This window comes from Haliaeetus leucocephalus, unplaced genomic scaffold, assembly GCF_000737465.1.
Source record: "Haliaeetus leucocephalus isolate CR32 unplaced genomic scaffold, Haliaeetus_leucocephalus-4.0 Scaffold897, whole genome shotgun sequence".
Classification (NCBI taxonomy): domain Eukaryota; kingdom Metazoa; phylum Chordata; class Aves; order Accipitriformes; family Accipitridae; genus Haliaeetus; species Haliaeetus leucocephalus.
In genome coordinates, this window is record NW_010973333.1 from 901838 (window position 1) to 919098 (window position 17261).

At 42.8% G+C, this 17261-nt stretch overlaps 1 protein-coding gene across 1 annotated transcript in view; it reads left to right on the forward strand.

The window, feature by feature from the left end:
* Nucleotides 1-630: 630 nt before the first annotated feature.
* Nucleotides 631-17261, forward strand: part of ATP7B (ATPase, Cu++ transporting, beta polypeptide) — a 30404-nt gene continuing 13773 nt past the window's right edge. The window contains exons 1-10 of the mRNA XM_010583354.1: nucleotides 631-879; nucleotides 7453-8680; nucleotides 10252-10488; nucleotides 11639-11802; nucleotides 12696-12857; nucleotides 14320-14396; nucleotides 14780-14954; nucleotides 15532-15765; nucleotides 15949-16040; nucleotides 16180-16307. Coding sequence (XP_010581656.1) covers nucleotides 631-879; nucleotides 7453-8680; nucleotides 10252-10488; nucleotides 11639-11802; nucleotides 12696-12857; nucleotides 14320-14396; nucleotides 14780-14954; nucleotides 15532-15765; nucleotides 15949-16040; nucleotides 16180-16307 — 2746 coding nt within the window. The remainder of the gene's footprint in view (nucleotides 880-7452; nucleotides 8681-10251; nucleotides 10489-11638; nucleotides 11803-12695; nucleotides 12858-14319; nucleotides 14397-14779; nucleotides 14955-15531; nucleotides 15766-15948; nucleotides 16041-16179; nucleotides 16308-17261) is intronic.

Here is a 17261-nt window from a genome sequence, read left to right on the forward strand (position 1 = left end):
CCCCCCCCCCCCCCCCCCCCTTGAAACAAAGAATGAATATTCTGGTGCCCTAAATTAGTGAAAGACCTTCAGTCTAGGAACCTTATCTGATGGTATAATCATAGGCACGTTTTCAATGTTAGAAGGGACCTCATTTTATCCAAGAAATCCCTGGTAATTTCATAGGAGAAAGAAATGGAATAGCATTGCCCTTTGTAGGAGCTGTGATTATGCACATGGCCACAAGGAGCTAATGCCTGGCTGGCTGAGTTAATTACGCGCTGGCTTGCTGCACACAGGTCATGTTTGACTAGCTTGTGAAAGGCAGCCTTGGCGGAGCTTGCTGCAACGCCGTGCGCAAAGATTAGCAGCGCTGAACGCAGTTCGGTAAGCACAAGGGATGCCAATTGGTGGGAAGCATTTAAACTGACAGGAAGAGCAGGTAGCCGAGTGCAGCGAGCAGTGTACACAAGGATCACAGGTTACATCTGGGATTTCGTGATGAATGCCTAATGAGCACATTGATTAGACGGGCAGAACTCTTCAAGCTGTTGTAAATGTAGCTGAAAGAAGTGTGGCTGATAAGACGCCGAATAACGGCTCGTGTAAAGCTTTCCTTTAGCGTTGCAATATTTAAAGCCCAGAAAGATAATGGAGAGAAAACTGGACAATAAAATGAAAAGGGAACTGTCCTGCTTAGCTACTTTAAACAACAAAAACATAACCCTGGTGTCTATTCGTAAGTGGCAGGCAGCTCAGGATGTGCCTGAACTACTGATTATTGGTGAAAAGTCCAAGACAGGATCTCCGGTAAAAGCAAGCAGTAACTCGCAGAAAGAAGAGAAACTTTTGCAGAGTTATTCCATGGGAATGCCAGAAGTCGATACAGTTGAAAGACAGGTCAGTGAGCCGGTGTGTGTGTGTTGAGAGGGATGAGGTGCTTCTGATCTGGATAATTTAAAACAAAGCATGTTGGACACGGGTTGTATATTAAAGGAGGTTAAACCTTCTTTATCTAAATTGTCTCAAGCCCCAGCATGGATGCCTGCCCCATAACAAGCAGTACACAAATGCAAAGTCCTCTGGAGATCCTCTGAAAGTAATCTTTGAAAGCAGATGTTAATGATGAGTTATGCTATAGTAACTGATGAGCATTTTTTCAGCCCCACCTCTAATAATACAGAGTGGTGTTCTTAGTAAGGAAACATTATAATATTTCTCCTTTTGAACTGCAATTGCTTGAGTTTGACAGCAGCTCATACCAGGTTATTCTCTGGAATAATAGAAATTGCAGAAACAAAAGGTCCTAATTGTAGGTAAGTAGTTTATTTATAACTACTAAGTGGATGCTAGTGAAAGTTCTTGATAATACTTCTGTGGCAACTTTTTTTTTTTTATTCAGTGTTGTATATAACTATGGTATTTTTGGAGATTAACTCTTGCAGAGAAGAGGCTTAGAAAGACCAATGCTGATAAAAACATGATAAGGTTTATTATTTTAAAAAGAAGTTTTGCTATCTAAAAGGTATGTAAATTACAGTAGTGTAGCTTGGATCACTGAATATTGTGAATATTTAAGGAAAAGAAACTCTCAGGACAAATTTTGTGTCCTTTGAAACTGCGTATGCTTAGAATGGCTTAAATAATTAGTGTCAGACTGGAATGAAATAACAGCCAGGACAGACCAAGTATACCTGAAGGCTTTTTCTGCCTCAAGTTACTTCTTATATTATAAATGTTTGCTAGAAAACAATCATGACATCCATGACTTTGTTCTACCAAAGGATCTCTTTTCTGTATTTAGTTCACTGGGATATATGTGTTGCTTGTACCCGAGCCATGAAGAACATTACAAAGTGTTTTGCTTTGTTTTAATTCTAAATTTGAAACAATCCATTTACAACAAGGCTTTCTCCTTTCCCACTAAACCAAGCGTGGTTTATATAGCTCCCTTTAATTTAAAAGTACCTGTTAAGGTCTCTAAAGTTTGTTAACTATGGTGTAGTTTCAGAAAGACTAGCTGCAACTGCCTAAATCTTTCCCCATTGTCTGTATTGTTAGAGAAACCTGTTCCCAGATGGGGAATAGCAGTCCCTTGGCAGAAGCATTAGGGCAACTAACAGTATTTTGGAAACAAAAGCACCATAAAGGCTGCTTTAAAGTAATATTTTCATTGAATCTTGATATCCAGGTGGTGAGGGTGGTTTTCTCCTTGTTTAAGACTCAGGAACTATTTGAAAAAGAACAAGTTGTGTTACAAGTAGTTAGTGAAAATAGTAGCTACTGACATTTGTTAATCTTCACTAAGCTTGGGGGAAGGAAGAACAGCCAGTTAAGATCTAATACATTTAAACAATATGGGCTAACAAGATGGATGGACAAGTTGCACTGAAGTTTGTTAAGGAGGACGAGGGTTGCACTTCCACCTACTCAAAAGCGCTGCTGTTACAGGCACAAAATTGAAGACTCGGAACCTTTGATGTTCCTGAGGCTGCTCTGTCCTTGTTTCGTTGTTCGCTGGCTGCCTATAACAAACAGGGAAGGCATCTGAAGTATTTAATTAATAGTATGTGGCTTTTCAGTTGTGTGTTACTGCCTGCCTGAGCCCAAAGCCGTGAATCAGCGGGTTGTGAAAGAATGAGGCAGTAAAAGGTAAAACAGCGACACAGATAAGGTAATTCACCGTCGGTTGTGTGCTCGAAGGCGAGAGGGCGATAGCTGGTGTCAGCCTGTGGACATACGGCGAGAAAAGCAGCCCAAAACCTTCGGAGACACTGGGCGAGGTGTTCCGTGAGGTCCGGAGCAGGCGGGCGTAGGCAGAGGGGAAGGTGCTGAACGGGACGGGCCCTGTCTCCTCGCCGGCCGACTGCCTGACGTGGCGGTGAGGAGTCCGGCGCTTGGAGGGCAGGAGAAGGAGGTCGGGAGGGCAGTGCCGGCGCTGGGGGGAGAGCCCTGCTGCGGCACCCGCGAGGAGCAGCAGCCGTGCGGGATCTCGGGGCGGGTGATGCTCGGGGAGCTGCGGGATGCAGCCGGCACGGCCTCAGCCTTGTGCCGCGGAGGCTGAGAGCTTCACACCGGCGTTTCGGGGCTGGCTGCACCTCTTGGGAAGGGGAGGTCCGGGGGGAGAGGGATGGCTTTCCCGGTGACAAGCCACCCCACGAGGTGACCGTGGAGAACAGGGGTGGAGGGAGCAGGGGGACCCAGCCAGGGGCGGCGAAGCTGAGGAGGGCACAAACCTTGTCGAATTTACGGCCGTGGGGTTGCATCTGTTGCCGGGATGCCGGTCACCCACCACGTGTGTGTACGGGAGGGTCTCGCCCAGTGCTGTGGTTTCTTGTTCTTTGGGTTGTTTTTTTCCCCAGTTCAGTTGATTTTCTTACACTTATTCTGTATCCCCTCACTGCTGTGTTAAACCCTTGAGCTTTGCACTTCTGAATGGGAGTACCCAAAAGAAATAGCCCATTTGAGGGGACAGGGGGGCATCCTGATGCCAGGCCTCTGAGGGGGGCCCTTGATGGAGCGGTTTTACCCCACCAGTCACACAGGCCGTGGACAACAACCATCTTTCCCGCTGGACCTGCCGGATGCCATAACGCCAGGAGCTGCGTGTCAAGCCAGGGCTCGAGGCTTGATGCTCCCAATCCAGCAGCGTCTCCCTGCCCTGCTCCACCTCCATGCTTTCCCCAAAAGTGAGTCCAGCCCGGGGCGTATTCCTTTCGGATGATGTCCTTCCTGCTGGCTGGAGGCGGTCAGGACAGGGAGCAGGAGCCTCTGCCTCTCCCTGCCGCTCCCAAGCCTTGCTTTGCCCCAGGGCAGGCATGAGTGCTCCGACTCCGGTCTAGGGCAGCGAGGGTTACTCTTTATGCTGGGGCGTTTGCTCTGAAATCCTCATATTGGGAGCTGGGATTCAGGTGCCACGCTCATGCGCATCAGCAGTTTCGTCTTGGGTCCGGTTTAGAGCTGTCAGATGGGAATGTTTTCCATTCAGCTCTGGTGCTTCCTTTAAAGTTCTCTCCAGCTACTGCTTCTGTGTCAATAAGTCCCCTTTTAATTTTCTTCTTTTTTTCTCTCTATTGTTTAAATGCGCTTCAGAACACTGCTTTCTGTAGGGATTCTTCGCTTTCAGACTAGAGCTTCGCTCTGCTGTGCATTTTGAATTGAAACTTTTATGTGCAGAACAGGGGAGGGAAAGAATTGTGGTAATTGACTCGGTATACCCCTCCCCTTAAAGGTAAGCAGGTTTCCTTTGGTGTGAGAGACGAAACAGTCGGTAACTGTGGCCAGTTCTTTCACACTCCCGTATGGATGTGGAGTCAGTTGCATTTTCATTATTTCGTTAGGATTTCTCTGTAGGCAGAAGCAAGCAGGAGGGGCAACACCTGGGAATCCTAGGCACCTTTTTTGTTATTTTTGGAGGTGATTGCTTCTCTGATCCTCTTGCAGATGGTGTCTCTGAATTACTATACAGCCTCATAGATGCCATTTTACATGTGGGTGTTAGCTGGTATCAGGAAACCCTCTTTTGAGGCATAGCATGTGCCTGAGGAAAACTATGGGCACATTTCTGCATGCCTCGTCTTTGTGTCCTTATGTGAACCTGCTGTTTTCCTCTGATCTAGCGTAGAAACACTCCTTCTTGCAATTACACGCAGAGATGTGTTTGTGCCTCTTCTTTTTTTTGAAGCTATTAAACAATACTAAAGGCTTTGTAAATACTGTATTTGAACCTGTGCGCATTTCTGGTTTTTGGGGGGAGATTCTTCAATGATTTGGCATTTGTGGGGTGGTTTTGTTGTTGTTTTTTTTTAAAGGGAAATAAACATTTTATTTCTTTTGTATCCATGTCCCCTCTCTAATTTTCTCCTTCTCATTTAAAAATTTGTGTGCAAGGATTTTTCTCCTACAGAACATAAACATCTGGTTTTGTCAAGTAACAAACAAAATATTTTTGCCAATTCTTCTGAACGTTGGGATAGCTTTTTATCCAAAATATAAAGCAGCGGCCAAGTTTTGATGTTTCTGTGGCTTACAATGCATTGAAATAGTAGAATCAGTCCTTGCTTTTATGTTTTTTCAAAAGACTGGAGGATGAGAAATACCGTTTAATCTTTTTATACATTTAATTTGAATTGCTTTTATATCGCTGGGTACCTAGGGAAGCTGAGACAGTTGGTGGACGCGAGGGTGGAGGGAATGCAGTGGAGGACATAAGGCCTATGATGGTTCCTGGTTTTCATCTGCAAGGGGCTGCCAGAAACGTGGTGAAGGGGAGCAGGAGAGCAGAGGACGTTTGTCTCGCCCATCTCTCACGCTCTGTTTCACCAAAGGATGCAGAAGGCAAATGCCTTTGTCGTACGAGCCAAAGTAAAGGCACAGGGTGAGCTCCTGTAACTCGCACACAGATTTTGCTTCAGCGGGTGTTTGTGATAAGAAGAGCTGGCCACTGCAAGCAAAGTGTCCTCGGAGGGCTGGGGACTGGAGATAGGGAAGAAGAGACGAGTGACAATATTCCAGTAGACATTACAATAAATGCAAATCTGAGTTTAAGCAGCATTTGAAATGCGGTGGGTGAGAGACTTTTCATTTTCAGATGGGCTTCTTTTCCATATACAAGGCCATATTATTATTTTAAACTGTGGGAAGGCACAAATAGGAGGAAATAAGCATGTGGTCATCTTTGTGTGTACTTAAACAGGGAACCACCTTTGCAGGGAGGTCCGATTAACTATGGGGTTTTTTTTGAAAGGAGGGGCTGGCTGTGCATTTCCATGTATGTTGGGGATTTCAGTGACTTCTGGGAAGGAAAGTGCAAGGAGAGGGACATGTGCCCCAGGTGCTGCCAGGCCTGTGGGAAGGAGAGGTGAAAGGGGATGCTGGGGCTAAGATAGTCCGTGACTCTTCTTCCCCAGCGTCCCCAGCACGTAGCCTTGAGGCCAAGTGGAGAGGCGGGGACACACGGGGAGAGCTTGTGGTCGGGATAGCAAGGAGCTGCACCGTAACGCTGAAGAGTCGAAGTTGCTCATTCCTCCTCCTGTTCTAATAAATACAGTATGGAGAAGGCTGAAAGCAAATTTCTTGTGTTAAATTTTTGCCGGTTTGGTCGTGACCCCAGACCTCATTATTCCCAAGTTGTCTAAGCATGAAACAAAATCAAGTTAATGAATTTTGAATACTGCATCAGATGAACTGGATGCAGTCTAGTGTTAATAAGCAGCCTAAATGCTTCTCATCTGCGCTGCGGTACAAAGGAGGGAGTTTTCTTCTTGGTGGTAGGAACAAGATTTGCAGTACTGAGCCTGATCTGGTGACCCTTCCCTGCAGTAATACCCAGCACTAGGTGCTTTACTGAATGGTGGAAAGCCCGCAGCTTCGCAGGTGAGAGAATAGATTTGTCATAGTAGCTTGCATCTAGATCTTTAGTAGTTAAAGCAGCCTTAAGTCACAGACATGAATTTTGATGTGCTTTCCATGAAAGCTGACAATGTGGGGCTTGTCCCTCCCCTTCTCAATCTTTCCTCATCACTTGGCACCAGCAATTTCCTTTGATGACAGAGTCTGTGATCTGATTACCTGTTCTGAGAAGCATTGCTTTTATTTCATTTTCAATTGAATAGAGTGCACTAAGCTCTAGAGTCCCAATACTGTGGAGCCTGTGATCTGGCTGACAGTCCACTTCTGGCTGATCTACGTCAATACTGGCCATTATATCCTGAAAACTGGTGTTGCATCAAACCAGTGAGTTCTTGCAGCTCAATATATGGTCTGTCTTAGGTAGGTGAAACTAAACCATAGTGGAAGTGTCTGCATATAGGCCTGTGTCTTTTAAAATCCTTGTCAGATATAGATTTTAACTTAAAGATCTGTATATACGCAGGCAGCCCAGGCCCATGTGTGCACGCATACAGATCTACAGACATCGTGCAACTGGTCCTCTCTGTGCCAACTGGTTTCAGGCTCTTGGGAAGTTCTTGATTCTGTTTTCTGTGGGTGGTTTGGTTTGGTTTGGTTTGAACTCCTGCTGAGCAGTAGCAGGTTGCACTAACAGAGACGGCTTCTGACGCCTGTGGAGAGGCATTCAGCACGCTGTCTGCTGGGACCCTTTGTGCAGGTGACAGTGTGCTCCGAAGAGCAGGGCTCGGGCTGCATGGTCAAAGTGCACCGTGGCTGCAGAGAGCTCACGTTTTAAATAATTGGATTGGGGTGGGAATATTGAGACAATTTTACTTTTATATCCCTAGTAAATATTTTTTAAATTGCTGCTCAAAAGAAGTGTCAGAGGCCTGATTCATCATCGTGGGCATAGCTCACTGGTAATATATTCAAAGTATAAGTTAATGTTGTGAAGCATTTTGGCAGTATAGACTGACTTGAGAGCACTTCTACTATGTGCTTGAGAGCACAAGCAGAACATGGCTGCTTTTACAGTGCTAAAGGTACTTCTGTTTTATTTTTACTTCTCTTCTTGCTCTTCAGGCTTTGTCCAACACTGATTCTCCTCCTGGCTGTGAGCTGGAGCCTACAATGAAACACAATTTTGCTTTTGACAACATGGGCTATGAGGAGGGCTTTGAAACAGTGCCCTCTCCATCTTCCCAAGAACATACCATGGCAGTCAGCATTGTGGGAATGACTTGCCAATCTTGTGTGCAGTCGATAGAAGGCCGAATTTCCAAGGTGAAGGGCATTGTGAGTATTAAAGTCTCCCTTGAACAGAACAATGCTGTAATAAAGTATCTGCAGTCAGAAATAAGTCCTGAACAGATTTGCCAAGAAATTCAGGATATGGGTTTTGATGCCAACATAGCAGAAGAGAGACTGACACCAGGGACTGTAAGTTTGCCGTGCTTGAGAGAAGCAGTAGTTAAACTTCGGGTAGAAGGCATGACATGCCAGTCCTGTGTCACCAACATTGAAGGAAAGATTAGGAAACTGCATGGTGTGGCGAAAATCAAGGTATCACTTGATAACCAGGAAGCAATTATTGCTTACTATCCTTACATCATTCAGCCTGATGACCTCAAGAGCCATATCAGTAACCTGGGGTATGACTGCACCATTAAAAGTAAATCAGCCCCTTTGAAGCTTGGTGTGCTTGATCTCGGGCGCCTGCAGCACACAAACCCCAGGGAGACACCAGCAAGTCTTGAGAGTGATGGGGTGGATCCACCGGTCGCCAAGATGAGTGGCACAGCTACAGTGACTGTTCGGATAGAAGGCATGCACTGCAAGTCCTGTGTCAGAAACATTGAAGGAAATATATCAGATCTTCCCGGCATACAAAGTATTAAAGTGTCTTTGGAGCATAAACGTGCTGTTGTACAGTATAGCCCAAATTTAATTACCGTGTCAGCTCTGCAGCAAGCTATTGAATCCCTTCCACCTGGAAACTTTAAAGTACGTCCCATAAATGGTTCAGAAGTTAATAAGGGAGCATCTCCATCACCTGCATTGCTATGCGATCTCTTCAGAGAGCCGCTGCAAGACATGACATGCACGGCTGTTATTAGGATTGATGGCATGACCTGCAATTCCTGTGTACAGTCCATAGAAGGGACCATATCACAGAGACAAGGAGTGCAACAAATAGCAGTTTCTCTAGCTGACAGAACTGGGAACATACATTATGATCCAGCTGTCACTAATGGAGAAGAGTTAAGAGCTGCTATAGAAGACATGGGATTTGATGCTTCTGTGCTGAAAGGTAACTTTTTTTATTCTGTGGGTAGTGTGACAAGCTGGGCCATGTGACATCTGCGTTGAGACTCTCTTCTGGAGAGAAACTCTTAAAACATCACATTGGCCTTATCTTTTCTACTAGGGACTAGCCTGATCTGATCTCACTTAGCAAGGGTGAGAGATTTCAGCCATGAAGCACCTTCTTTCAGCCCTTAATAACTGCACTAGCGAGCGGAAGAGTTGAGTTACTTTATGAAGCCAAAAGATTTGGAAGTTGGTACAAAGTCCTTCAAATAGCTCATCCTCTTACCCACCGAAGTAGGTTTCCTACTCTGTCTACAGGCTGCTGTGAGTAGATCTATCAAATGAAATGTTTTCATTTACATTCCAAAATACTAGAAAAAAAAACCAATTTAATGAAATATCTTTCATTTAAAACCATTTTTTACCTAGATAAAAACTCTCTTTAGTGTCCTAATCCTTTGACCTTTATTTCTTGAGTATTTTTACTAGCCCTACTTTACTAAGCTTTACTTTCAGCAAGGTAAGTGCCAAAATGCAGGTACTCTTTGGTGGGAGCAGGTGCTTTTACATAGCTGCAGAACAGTTCATACATTTTGTACGTGCTCAATGTTTAAGAGTTGCTATGGTGCACAATCTCCTCTCTAGCGAATTTCAAATGTGGCAATATTTATCTGCTTCAACTGAACAGATTTGCTTTGAGATACTGATATAGCTTACCTGGAATGAATTAGTTTGATTGCAATAGACCACATCCTATTCATTTTTCTCATGGGTCCAATCCCTCTGAATCTGTGGTACTACTGCAAATGAGGAGGAGCCTGTATGTGGTGTTTAATTATGATTGTTTGGTTTATAATTTGTTGGTGGGAGACCGCCCGACCCATCTATGGAAGAGGAGGGGAGCCCCTGTGTTTAATGTGTTCAGAAGCAACTCTTGCTCCTTTACACAAACCTCTGCCCAAGGGAGGCAGTTTATGAACGCAGCTGGAGCTGTTGGGTGCCTGTTCAGTATCTGGTAAAGAATAAAAAGGATTGCAACAAGCCTGTATGTGTGGAGGTCTTCTGGGTGCTGCAAATCCTTCTACTACTCGTTTTGCAGTACTTGCAGTGTAAATATTGTGCCATAAAGAGAAATCTGTTGAGAAACTTGTCCTTTTCCTTGTTTGAGATGAAGTGCTATGAGCCCTGCATAGATGACAAGGACAGAATGGATGTGAGGCTGGACTGCATTCTCTGTGCTGGATAAGGACCCTCTAGATACTAATATATCTTTATTGAGTGGAGGTAGCTGTCAGGTCTAGGCATTGAAATCAGAGGGAATCATTTGCCATCTGAAGGTGGAAAACCAGTTCTGTAGACTTAAATAGTCATGCAAGTGGTACTGGTGAGTGTATATTGTTATACACATAGTAACAATCTATATTACTTACATGAAGAGACCAAGATTACCATGTCACCTTTCAAACAATTAAGAGACTTTGCATGATTGGTAAGGGTGACCTGCTTGTAGTTTTATGTCATCCGATCGCGCTGTGAACAGTGTTTGTTCAGTTTGTTGTGCATTTATTCAAGATACCGCCGCTGGAGAACGTAGGCACCAGCCTGACGCCAGCAATGCTGCCAGGCAGCCTCGAGCTGCAGAGCCTCCTCGCCAAGGCTGTGCCTCGGATGCTCTTCCAGACAGTCCTCACCTTGATGGGCCAAACCAGGCCAGCGGAGAGACAGCTGAGAAGTGTTTTTTACAAATCACGGGCATGACCTGTGCATCGTGTGTGTCTACCATTGAAAGAAATTTGCAGAAAGAAGACGGTAATAAATTTCAGATTCCTATAATGAGTTTGTAAGGGACTATGGGATGGAAAAGGTATTCTGTGCAATTAATGGAAGAGGCTGTGGTACAGCATCTGGAGGTTAAATAGACTTAATGCTCTTTCTTAGTGATAATGTAACTATATCACTGTTTAACTATCCTACTGCACTGGTGGACAAACCCAATGGACGTACTTGTAACACTAAGTTGTTGTAATGTGATAAAAATTTCAAATAAGGCTCAAGACAAGAACAGAGAAATGGTTCTCATTTAGTTTTCAGGGCCTTATTGCTTCACAGAGCAATCCATCTCTTCCAGAGCTGTTGAGAGCTCTGACACGTTTGCAATGTGAAACTTACCCTTCAGGGCACATTTGCACAAGCAGGTACAAACAAATGCGTGGCTCCAGTGCCTGGGTAATTATATTGGCTTAGGCACAGCAAAGCTTATTAGGTTAGAAGTCTGCAGACTGGAGCTGCCTTTCCTCTGGCGATATAGAAGATGAACAGATGAGCCTCAGCAATGTGATTTAATTTGTGTAGGCATGCCTTTGGAGGGTTTTGCTTATTGATTCCTGTGCCCCCAGTCTCCCAGTGATGGTCTCACTGCCTTGATTTAAAAATCCAAGAAACCATTAGCATTTCAGAACAATTTTTTTGACTGTGATTTTTTTATGTTTTGCTTTTCAATTCTAAATGTAGATTTTGGTGGGTTTTTTTTATTTAAAAAAAGAGGAAAAAACCACCAAGGGGAAAAGCAAGAAAAGAAAAAGGCCTAGCATTGTACTGTGAGGTTTGTTTAGGGCTTTCCAAACTTAGAGAGTCCAGGGTAGAGCTTGCAGCAATGAGTGCAAAGACTGATTCTGAACATCTTTTTTGTCTCATTAGATCATAGCAAAACTCACCTCCTTCCCTGTGTAACTCTTGCAGTTCCCGTCATTGCTAAAGGGAACCACAGTGTGGCTGGATCTCAGTAAAAACTTTGCTGTTGTGACTAGGGAACAACACTAGAAGGAGGCAGAGAGAAATCATTAGGTTTATAACATCTCTAAGTTGTTACAGCCCTCATTGACAATCACTTGTAATATTTTATTTTTCTTCCCCTCAAAGGAACTACATTATCTAATATTTTTAATTATTGCAACTGCAGGAATTATTTCAGTGTTGGTAGCACTGATGGCAGGTAAAGCAGAGATAAAATACAAGCCAGAATTCATACAGCCTCTTGAAATAGCACAGCTGATCCAGAATTTGGGTTTTGAAGCTACTGTCATAGAAGATCATGCAGAAACAGAAGGAAATGTGGAGCTTCTTGTAAGTCATATGTATTTGAAATTCCATGTTGGTTTTGGAAAGGTCAGGTCTGGAAGAATAATTTTCTTGCAAATGCTTTTGTTTAAGAAGTTGTGGCTTCAGCAGGTCAGTTCTGGCTGGTGACACTTTTTTTTCCTAATTGCTGAAAAGACAAAATCAATTTGGCTTAGGAGAACCTGTCCAAAGCGCTGAAATAAAGTGGTAGTTGGATGCACAGAATAGACTTTTCTTAGTAAGGAGAAATGAAACAGAAGTTTTCTGTGAAGGCACTTCAGTCAACTGTACAGACTCTGAGCAACTGAGAATGTGTCACCAAATATGTGTTGATAATGCCTGGGGCTTTGTATAGAGGTCTGAGAACTTTGGGTAAAATTAGTAAATTGTTTATACAAGGGACAGATTCTTCAAAAGTCTGGTTTTATTCTCTGACATATACCTACTACAACACAGATAACAACAGTCTGCAGTTGTGCTAATAGATCAGAAAGTGGGAACGTGCCTTATTGAAGCCACAGGAAAATTTAAGTAAGCAAGATGAAGTTACGCTTGCAGAGTTTGTCTTTGGCAACATTAATGTAGCTGCTGGTAGAACTGCATTAGCTATACTATTACAGTTAATACAATGTACAAGTGCTGCTATACAAATATATTGCTGTGACTATAACTGTTGGTTGCAGAATTTTATAATAAAAGTGGATAGTTATGTTCTCAGCTTTGTTTCATTTAAGACAGCTCTATAAAATCTTCATGCTGAGGCCTTGGGCCAGTACCAGCAGAGCTTGAATAGTCATTAGTACCTTTGTGACATTGGGAGGCCTTGTCTCAAATTCATCCACAAATATTGGGTGAATGTGGGGAATGGCTAACTATACCTAAATTTGTCTTTTCTTTAGATTACAGGGATGACTTGTGCTTCTTGTGTTCATAATATTGAATCCAAACTCATGAGAACAAATGGCATATTCTACGCCTCAGTAGCACTTGCTACGTGCAAAGCTCACATCCAGTTTGATCCTGAGATTACTGGACCTCGAGATATTATAAAAATAATTGAGGTAGGCTTTAGAAGTTTTTTATGTATAAACAATTATAAGGTGAAGTTAAAAATGAAATAAAGCAGCTGATATTTGAGAGGTTTCACTGACTTTTGCAGATGACATAGTTATTGCTATATGTTTTTATGCTCTTGTGGTGAAGCTGCTGTGCTCCACAGTAGTGCATAATCTCCCAGGTTGTTACCCTAAAAACACACCCTAAAAACTACAACAAGAAACCTTTTTTATCTGTATCTGGTAAAAGTGTCATATATTCATTCCTTGCAGTTCTGTATGTAGAATCATGTGTCTCTGATTTCCAGTCATTTCAGTGAAGTGTTGATACTTCAGAAAAAAATACTACTTTCTCTTGCCAGTGAAAGAGGCTGTAAAAGTTTTGCAACAGCTCATACCACATGTATTACACATCTCTGTATACACTGGCTTTTATTCTCACATCTATTCAGAGAAGAACTTTTTAAATCAAAAGAGCTTGTGATACAGCCACTAAAGGAAAAAAAATCCTAGTTTACCGGTAACCACACAGATCATAAAATCTGCTGTTATCATGGCCCAGGTGTGGACAAAACTTTTTCCTTCTCTGCCCCACCAGAAGGGAAGAGAACCTACTGTATGAGGCACACACAGTGAGTAGTCAGGAGGACAGCTATTCGTGTTCTAGAGTATTTACTCAGAAAAAAGCTCCTAGACTGCAGAATTGATGTGGCAGCAGTGATTAACATGTTATCTAGTAGACTGTTCAGGCTGGCAGAGTAGTTCTGTAAAGAGTATCTTGCCACAGGAGCATCTCATGATGCAGATATGAAGTTTATATGTATTGTGCTTGCAAGTGTGCTTTGGGTTTTTTGTGGGTTTTGTGTGGGGTGTGGTTATGCTGCAGTGACTCACTGAAGTGTCAGTCAAAACTGGCTTTTTGCTTGTATTTGTTTCTGGGATGCTTTGCCCTGCAGTTTTTTGTTTTAGAGGTTTAAATTGATTCTAGCCACTTTGATTTTCAACTTCAGGTGTATCTACTCAGCTGTAGTGTTAAGGAGATGCTCTCAAGGTTGACTAGCCCGATGGCTTGTACATTTCTACCTTCCTTTGTGGTATTTCCCATCTCTCATACTTATTCCGGTGGAGATGAAAGGGCATAAATTTCCCTTGAGGAGGAGGGCAGCAGAACTCCAGCTGTCAGCGGGAGCTTCCTGTGCCTAAGAAACCTTGGACACTTACTGCATCTGTACACTCTGTCCAAGTATAGGTAGAAGAAATCCTTTGCAATTCACATTTTGAGTACTTTCTGAAACATCATCTCATGTTGGCAGGACCTAAAAATAAATAAGAAGTTGGCATTTATTAAATATGGAACAGTGTCCTTTTCTGACATTTCTTCTAAAAATAGTGTCATTTAAATATGTTATGAGTAATATGGTTAGATTAATCAAAACTAACTCATCTTTCCTCCCCTTTCAATAAAAAGGAAATTGGCTTTCATGCTTCCGTGGCTAGAAGAGTTCCAAATGCACATAACCTGGATCATAAAAAAGAAATACAGCAGTAAGTATTTGTCTTTCTCTCTCACTAATGAACATGTATAGATCATCTCTTGTAACTCACCTCCCCCCCTCCTTCCCACTTACTTTAGCTTATCCTTGTGTAAAGCATATTTAATTTTACGGTTTGCCATTTGGTTCAAGTACTTTTATTACTTTCATTAGTTTCAGTTTTTAACTGATAGAAGTCTATACTGTTAAACATGTAGGAGACACTGAAACTGTCCTGAAGTGTTGGATCTTTCCCAAATATCCCCAAGCTGTGTGTTAGTACAGCTGTGTGTTAGTACAGTACTAATACTCCAAGCTCTGCACTGTGAGCACACTGTTTGGCCTGGGTACTGCGGGGTGTACGACAACCAGGGATTTACAGCTTGTACTTTTCAGGTGGAGGAAATCTTTCTTGTGCAGCCTACTGTTTGGTATCCCTGTCTTAATCCTAATGATTTATATGCTGATACCTGACGGTGAGCACCACGGGTCTATGGTGCTGGAACAGAATCTCATTCCTGGATTATCTATTTTAAATCTTCTCTTCTTTGTCCTGTGCAGTTTTGTTCAGGTATGTCCACAGTACTTCCTAGGGGTTTGCTTTCTGTTCATCCCCCATTTATGTAATCTGATGTGATAAAGACAGGAGACTGGAAAGGTTTAGTGGATTAGCCCTGCCCTCTTGTCTGTACCACCTACGCAGAATTAAGTGGCACTTTTCTGGAAGCTATCCATTCTGTAATTGCTTACAGCACTTACTCCTGCCCAAGTTGTGTCAGATCGTTTTCCAAGTGGGGAAGGTAGTGTTAAAATGAAGAAATATCTGATCAGCTGCAAACTAATTGGGTAGCTATAGGGAAATCCCTTCAACTTCTGTGCCTTGTTTACTTTGCATTGCTGCAGAAAAGGAGGATATTTAGCTGGCAGAGTTGTTTTGAGAACAAGGAAGGGCAAGTAAGAGGATGAAAATGGAGTCAGCCTCCTAGTAGACCACTCCACTGAAGTTATATCAATATAAAATTTGCATAGGGCAGCAATGCCTTCCCTTATCTACTACGTGTTTATAATTCTGCTACAGGCACTATTATGTACTCTCCGCTTTCACTGCTGTGGTCTTAATACAAGTCTGTCCATGCTTACACCAACAGTTTCTTGGTGGATGGTATTTTTACGTACAAGCTTACAAATCACTGAAGCACAAGACAGCCAATATGGATGTGCTCATCGTACTGGCCACGACAATTGCTTATGTGTATTCGTGTGTGATCCTGATGGTAGCGATAATTGAACAGGCAGAGAAAAGCCCTGTCACTTTCTTTGACACTCCTCCAATGCTGTTTGTGTTCATTGCCCTTGGGAGATGGCTGGAACACATAGCAAAGGTAACTCATCTTCACACTAATTATTGTGTATTTATGATGAGTAGAATAAAACTATTCAGAGGAATTTTGAATCAGATGTTTCTGATGTAGCCTTATATAAGGTCATTCAGAGTTCATTGTGTTAAGTAGACACCAGCATTTATATATCTCAATATATCTTAAACATTTATCTTTGTTTCTTAGAGTAAGACCTCAGAAGCTCTTGCTAAACTTATATCTCTTCAAGCCACAGAAGCCACTGTAGTGACTCTTGGACCTGACCACTCTATCGTCAGGTATGTATTTATGAACCAAAGCCCCTTCAGCCTGCCTGGGTGCACAGACTAGGCTTGATGCAGTTGATGTGGAAGCATTATTATTCTTTTGAAGCGGATGGTGTAAATAATCCGTCTGTTCTACTTGTGTCTTTTGCAGGGAGGAGCAGGTAGCTGTTGAACTGGTTCAGAGAGGTGATATTGTAAAGGTAGTTCCTGGTGGAAAGTTCCCAGTGGATGGAAAGGTCATTGAAGGCAGTTCTATGGCAGATGAGTCTCTCATTACTGGTAACTTCCCTTACATTTATGCAAAGAAGCGAAATCTTCTAGAACACTTTCTTATAAGAAAAGAGAGCGGACTCAGCCCAAAAGCTGTCTGTCTGAATAACCTCCCACCTTAATGGATGCTGTGCCTAGCCTTCGTGAGCTTGAATCCAAATCCCCTGTCTTCACACACCCTAAAAAGCTGAAGAATTTCTACTCGGTTTGGTCACTTTTACTAATGTACTGATGGGATGGGTAGAGTCTAAACACAATTGCCATTATTCCAGAGATCCGGTGGGAGTTTCCCCTGGAATGTATTTGTAGAGACGGTACCTTCTCAGAAATAACTTCTAAAGGGTGATGGGGAAATATTGCTGAGATGTTGGGGTGTGTATGCATGGGCACTGAACAGGGCTTCTGACAGGGATCTCCCAGTGAGCAAGAACAGGGAAAGGAGGCTTCACAACTTGATGCTTGTTAAGGATCATGGGACTTTTTCACAGCTTCTGAAACTTTCATTTCATTTTGTAACTATAATAAGGATTTAATGCATCGTGCAATTCTTATAAATAAGGTAAAGGATATAAAAACTTTATATTGGCACTGGCTTACTTGTTTTAGTTATCTATTTACTTTGCTTGGGCAACAGGGACACCCTTAGTTTAAGAGAACCAGTCATGATCACTAACCTTAAAAACAGAGAAAATAAAGATTTTGTAGAGCTAGTATTCTTGGGGAGGCAGTGTGAGAACAGGAGCTTCGCTGCAGAGACAGCTTTTCTAATCTTTGAAAACTGAGTGTGGCAGAAATAAAGACAGATTGCTCAAACTCCCATGGCTATGCAAAGTGTTAATTTGAGAAATTCCTAGAAGTTCCTTTTACAACCAATTTGCTACTGGCCCTTTTGAGGGATGACATACTGGAGAGTTAGGACCAAGGAAACAGCATTTGCTTTGAAACTAAACCTAGAAAAAGGTT